The sequence below is a fragment of the Lepisosteus oculatus genome, chromosome 11, assembly GCF_040954835.1.
Source record: "Lepisosteus oculatus isolate fLepOcu1 chromosome 11, fLepOcu1.hap2, whole genome shotgun sequence".
Taxonomy (NCBI): domain Eukaryota; kingdom Metazoa; phylum Chordata; class Actinopteri; order Semionotiformes; family Lepisosteidae; genus Lepisosteus; species Lepisosteus oculatus.
The window spans coordinates 16,078,405-16,084,404 of record NC_090706.1 but is presented as its reverse complement, the minus strand read 5'-3'; the positions used below and the strand labels follow the sequence as shown (position 1 = coordinate 16,084,404).

At 49.7% G+C, this 6,000-nt stretch overlaps 1 protein-coding gene across 4 annotated transcripts in view; it reads left to right on the top strand.

Moving 5' to 3' along the window:
* Window positions 1–995: 995 nt before the first annotated feature.
* The window catches only part of dock6 (dedicator of cytokinesis 6), a 70,226-nt gene continuing 65,221 nt past the window's right edge, over window positions 996–6,000 (top strand). For all 4 annotated transcript variants that reach the window (XM_069195803.1, XM_069195802.1, XM_069195801.1 and 1 more), the window contains exons 1-4: window positions 996–1,094; window positions 1,219–1,336; window positions 1,699–1,812; window positions 2,612–2,975. In XM_069195803.1, coding sequence (XP_069051904.1) covers window positions 2,926–2,975 — 50 coding nt within the window. In that variant the 5' untranslated portion in view covers window positions 996–1,094; window positions 1,219–1,336; window positions 1,699–1,812; window positions 2,612–2,925. The remainder of the gene's footprint in view (window positions 1,095–1,218; window positions 1,337–1,698; window positions 1,813–2,611; window positions 2,976–6,000) is intronic.

The following is a 6,000-nucleotide window of genomic DNA, read 5'->3' as shown; positions in this document are numbered from 1 at the left end:
ACCAAGTTCTCGTGGGCTGGACAGCCTGTCAGAGTGCCAGAGAGCTTCCTTGGACTTCAGGTACTTCCTTGGACACTGAGGAGCTGGCCTCTGCTCTGTTTTCCGCTAGGAATTGTGTTCTCCCTCGTCCTACGGGTACACGTTGAATGTTACAAGATATTTTCAGTCCTTGGAGACACAGGGGTGCAGTGGTGAGGACAGAGCTCAGTTCCTGGGGTGCTGTCTGTCTGGAATTTGTATGTTCTCCCAGGTTCTGTGCGGGTTTCTTTCAGGTGCTCTGATGGCTTCCCACAGTCCAAAGACAAGCTGGAAGGTCAATGGGCTTCTGGGGAAACTGGTGTGTGACTGCCTGTGCCCGTGTGTCCGTCCTGTGATGGACAGGAGCCCCGTCTTACCTTATGCCCGTTGCTTGGTGGGATAGGCTCCCCTGTGACCCTGACTCGGACAAAGAAAATGGATGAATGGATACCCGTATGCTGTGCTGCTTCATGTCAAGGTGGACGGTCCTCTGTTGGCACTCTTCGGTTTGCTGTTAACTGTCTAACTGAACTGCGGGAGGGGGTGTAGCGGTGTAATCTACAGCACATCCCACAGTGGCATTTGGATGCTATCTCTGTAATATGGCCATTTAAAGTAAAAGAGTGTCTGTGATTTCCGGTGTTTCCCTGAGTTTTTGTTTCATTACCTAGTCTTGTGACCAAGCCGTACAGTTTGAAAAACCCAACAACAAAGGGAGACCTTTTCTTCCCCAAAGCCTTTGGTCTTGGGACATGATGTGTAGGTCTGTGAGAGATTTGCGACCTGCAGCTGCACCGTCCTGATTGAGTTCACGTTAACCGTTCCTGAAGTATTACTACTAAAATCTTCATCACCACCACCACTGTCACGACTCCCGGCAGGTGAACAGCGGATCGCGCACGGTTCGGTTCTCCGCGCGAAGGCGCAGCCGGGCGTGCTCACGGCTGCTGTGCGCGTTCGCACCGCAAGGTGGCGCCGCGAGACACCACATGCGCTTCCCGAGAAAGCCGTTGAACCCGGAGGCGGAGCGCGGGCACGTTCGGGAAGGCGGGCTGGGAGAATGAGGATATAGTGAGGTCAGTGATTCTCTGTCCCGCTGGTAAATAAAAAAACAACTGCTGAAACCGAGCGGGAATCGCAGAATAAAATATATTTTTAAAAAACAATGCATTCAATTTCTGCATTAAATCTTTCTCACAGGAACTTTTGTCATGAATGGACTCCTGTTGCTATCTGCCGACATTCACCGGGCTTCGAAGTCAAAACTCGATGCTTGGGCTTCAGTTAAACCCAGAGTCCGTTACCAGTAAAGGCGAAAGTAAGCCGGTTTCTTCTTTTTTCAAACATTTAATCTTTAGCAATGCGCGTAAGAAAAAATAAATAAAAACCCCCACCCCAGAAAAAAAGAACGTGAGAATGATACCGTCCCCTTCGCTGCTGGAAAGGGGAGACATAGCCCGACTTTCCCCGGTATCGATTTGTTGGGAAATGGAAAACCAGTCTGAAGTTTGAAAAGTTTCACTAAAATGAGCAGATAACGCCTTAAATCTTAATACTGTAGTGCTGGACTATCGCCTCACGCATACTGCTTGAATGGGCGCTAAATGCCTGAGTTATTATTAATTGGTCGATATTTAAAAACACGTATGTTGTGTATCTGTATATATTTATCTGCGGCAGGGCGTTTCATCGGAGTGATCTGAGCGATACCCCCTCTCAGGATTTGAACCCCAAGACCCCCATATACAGGAGCCCTGACCCCTGCCGGGCCGCCGTGATCCACGCCAGATCCAGGTAATTTCTTCTCTAAGTGGTTTTCACGACATGTTTTTGTTTACTCGTTCAAAGGCAGGCGAATACCCTCGTCTCAAGTGAGAAAATACAGCCCCCATTTTGTTTCGTTTCACACGCACCCAGAACCGGCGAAGTCCTGAGCAGAGCTGTGCGCGGTCCCGTTTCACAGGCTCTATCGGTGCGCAGTTTCCTCAGAAGTGACAACATTGTGTATGCACTTTAAGAAGTGCCCAGGAACCCGTTCAACAGAATGGTATTGTTTTTTGGAGGAGCAGTTCGGAGACGCTTATTTTGCTAGGCTGCTGGAGCGACGCTGGCCTTCTTGTAATTCCCCCGCAAGCAGCCATTCTCTTTTCGCGACCACGCTGCGGGGTCCTCTTCTGTGCAAGAGCCTGTAAGACTGAGTGAGCCCTACTTGTGCTGCGGTGCCTATCTCGTACCATTGGGGATCTCGAACACCACCAGCTGACGCCTTCAGATAGGCGTTTCAAAGACTCTCAATGCAGGCGCAACAAAGTGAGAAGTAGTTAATCAAACTACTCAATGCATGAGCTCACGGTAAAGGAGGACAGGTGCAATTAGTGGTTCTGTGCAAACACGAGGGGGTATCGTGCGATCATAGACGTTTGGGGTGTCTGTGGGGGAGTAAATGTACAGGTTCTGATGATCTGTGCGGATTCATGTAGGAGTGCTGCGCAGTGCCGCTGTATGGGCGGATGGCTTTTGTATAATACGTAATGTCTATATAATTACCGCTTACATGTTTTTTTTTTTGTATTTATTTCTTCGTGCGTGTAAGACATAGCTGCTTGGAGGCACAGAAAAGCTCTGGGAAATGTGACAATCAGACATGAGCGTGACGTATCCCAAGTCTGGGAGCTGTCCCGTGTGAGTGAGCACAGGAGAGAGAGGAGACTGGTCGCTCCCTCCCACAGGCTGCAGTTCCCCCCGGCCCCGGCTAGGGGGCAGCCCGTCACGCCGTCGGCATCAGGAAGCGGCGTCGCTCGGGAGGACAATGTACAGTAATTGAGAGAGAGAAAGAAAAACGAATCTGGGAAAAGAAAGGAAAAGAGCGAGAGAGAGAAAAAACAGCGTGTATGGATCGCGGCTGGGATGGCAGCTTCCAACACCGAGCGCAGGGCTTTCGCTCACAAGATTAACAGGTACGATCAAGGAGAGTTGCGTGAAATGTTTGTGTTTTTTTAAGGCTAGTTTTCGTTCGCTGGTTTATCAGGTGCTGGTGCAGGGATGGACCCCGTTCCTGGCTAGTTTTACAAGCTGCTTGGTGTCACGTCGGAGTTTGCGGCCGATCCGTCTTTGTTCGGAGTGTGAATTTGGTTCGGGTTTGAGCCCGTGTGACTCCTTACACGACGTTTTTGTCCCCAACAGCTGCGGGGTTTTGGGTATCGTTTGAATGGCATAGGAGATTAAACGCAACGTAGTTAAATAATGAGCGTCTCGGAAACAGTAGCGTGTTAAAAAGATAAGTGATCACTCGGGAATGAAAGCTCTGACCACGGCCACAAAAATAAAACTTATTTTTGTTTTTGTTTAGTAAGGGAGTTTTTTTTTAATAAACACTGCCCGGCACAACTCTGGCGTTGCAGTTCATTGAAATGTTTTAAGAGCCGGTTGGTGTTTTGTAATTAAACGAGGAAACGGTATCTGAATACAGACTCGCCGCAAAAATCCCCCGTGTGCAAGGACGCAAGGCTTGTAGCAGAGGCTACAATTTATTTAACAACTCGTTTTCGAAGACGAGGACTGTTTTGCTAGGGGCAGGCGTGGAGCTGAGGGCGATGTGAGATGTAGTTCTGGAGTGGCAGCAGCTGAACTGAAACGGAGGCAGCGTATTGTCGTTGTAAATAACTTGCGGATTGTACATGATTAAGAAGAGAGGAGGCGCAGGTACTTTTTTTGGTCGTGGGGAAACTGAATACGCCTGTATTGACGGTGTTGTTTTCCTGGGATCATTAGCGGGGGGGGCGGGGTATTGTATCCAGTTTCCTGTAGATATCCGATAAGCCCCGGCTCTTCGCTAGGACCTTTCCGACATCAGGGGTTGGAGACAGCCGGTGTGAGTCTGTGCCTGACCGGTGCGAAAACGGCTGCTCGTCGGTTGGGCTTCTTGTGTGCGCGCGCGTGGATTTAAACTTTTAAACTGTTCTTGTTTTTAATGGAGCTCGTGCGAATCCCCGTGCTGCTCGCCTGCCATTGTCAGTCACACGAGAGGCACTCTTGTCCTCCACCACGGTCAATGAACTGTGTTTGTTTTTGTCCCGTAATTATTATTTTTGCCATCATTGCGGCTGAAAGCAAGTCTGTAAAAACGTACTTTTCTGCCTGGCTGTATTAGCCAAGCTTGGATGGCTGCCTCCCCCCCTCCCTGCGTGTGTGGTAAACCGGACAGACCCCGAGACCTCACGTTTATCTTTTTTATAGCTATGCAGATCATACTAAACACCCATAACGGCGCGTACGTGCTCCAGAACGAATAATGCTAACTATGACTACTGTTTAAACGCAGTTTAGCAATCTGTGTGGCCGGGTGCCCAGTAAACAGCTTAGCAAAAGGGCATACGTAATCACGTTATCTCACTCATCATGTCACAGGCGTAAAGGACTGTGCTTCATTTTTATTGTGGTGCTGGTAACTACATTTGAATTCAGGTTTAGAATACAATGTGGCAGGATTAGATCGAGGAGTTGTTAAAACGTATACATGTTTTCGGATGTGTTCTGTTTTCTAGCTAGCTAGCCATCTCAAGGGGACATCTGATTTATTTCTTAGGATTTAGATTGAGTCAGCAGGCATAACTGGCGATTCAGGCAGATACAGGACACTCTGTGCTCTGGACTGTGATGCCCCGAGACTTGGGGTGCCCTTCGCTGTGTTTGTGATTCACCACTCTGCCCCTGAAATATCTCTTTCCTGTGCAGATGATGTAGGACCCTGTAACCAGCTTCTCCTCAGTTAAATGAAGCTGTGCTGTGGGCTGTCTCTCCTCTGTGAAGGTGGCCCTGCTGTACCTGTTCGCTCTTGGAGTGGGTCTAGAGCAGGTGCTTTGATCCAGACAGCCGTGACTCCAGGGCTGTTTGGCGGGAGACTGGTTCCCTTGTGTGTTTGCCGTCGATCTGCCTTCTGGCAGGGAAGGTGTTGCTCTGTGTTCCTGATGGATGGGGGAGGCGGGGCGAGGCATGCCAAACTGGTTTTCTGAGCAACAAGTGAGCACTGTGTTTGACAGCACTCTGGGATTTCCCTTCTCAAGGCGGGAGAGAGGTGGCCAGGGATCCATCCACAGGAGGCCCTCTCCGGCCTTCGGAGTCAAGTACGTGAGAGAGGTTCCGTTGGAGAGAACCTGTTTGGTACATAGTAGTTAATTTATCTGAGGATCTCATCTAGCCATCTCCTGAAAAAAAAAACAGGATATCATCTTCAACAACATGGCTCCCACCTTCCCTTCCACCACACTTTAGGTAAAGGCGTGCCACCTGATCTTGATTTCAAACGCACTTCCCGGTAGTTTCCACTTCTGTCCTCTGGGTTACGTTTAGAGAAGCTCTGGGGAGCCCTTGACCACTTATAGGTCTTTTTATTGCTAACTGAGTGATTTTTAAAGCCTACATAGATATTGTAACTACAGGGTGACTTGTTTAACTGAAATTTCAGGATTTTTTTGGAACAAAGATCTGAATGCCCCGGGGGAGTCACAGGCCCTTGATATACTTGTTTTTTGGAAGCAATTGATCATTAACTCACCACTGCGTGTAAAGCCTGGAGATAGGCTCTGTAGTTCAGTGATTGTTCGGTGCCTTCAGCAGCCCTGTGTGTGTTATTCTGGGCCCGTTCGAGCTTTCTGCGTGTGAGCACAGAGCCGGTCTCCCCCGCCTGAGCCTGCTGTGTTCCCCTGGCGCCGGCCCAGGCTGGAGACTGGAGGAGATGGCACTGAGGCAGGAGGGGCCCGCGGAGCCGGAGATGTCTCGCAGGGGTGCGGAGAGATGGGGGCCCTTGTCAGTGAGAGCCAGGCCGGCGTGAGGCAGGCTGGAGTGCCTGTCTGCAGAGACTGAAGATCCTCCTTTGGCTCGTCGTCGGCCTGGTTGTTGAAGTAACAAAGCGCCATTTCACCAGTCACAATCGCAATGCTGATGCGCATGAAGACAGATGAATAAGTAAGAATTTGGTAGCTG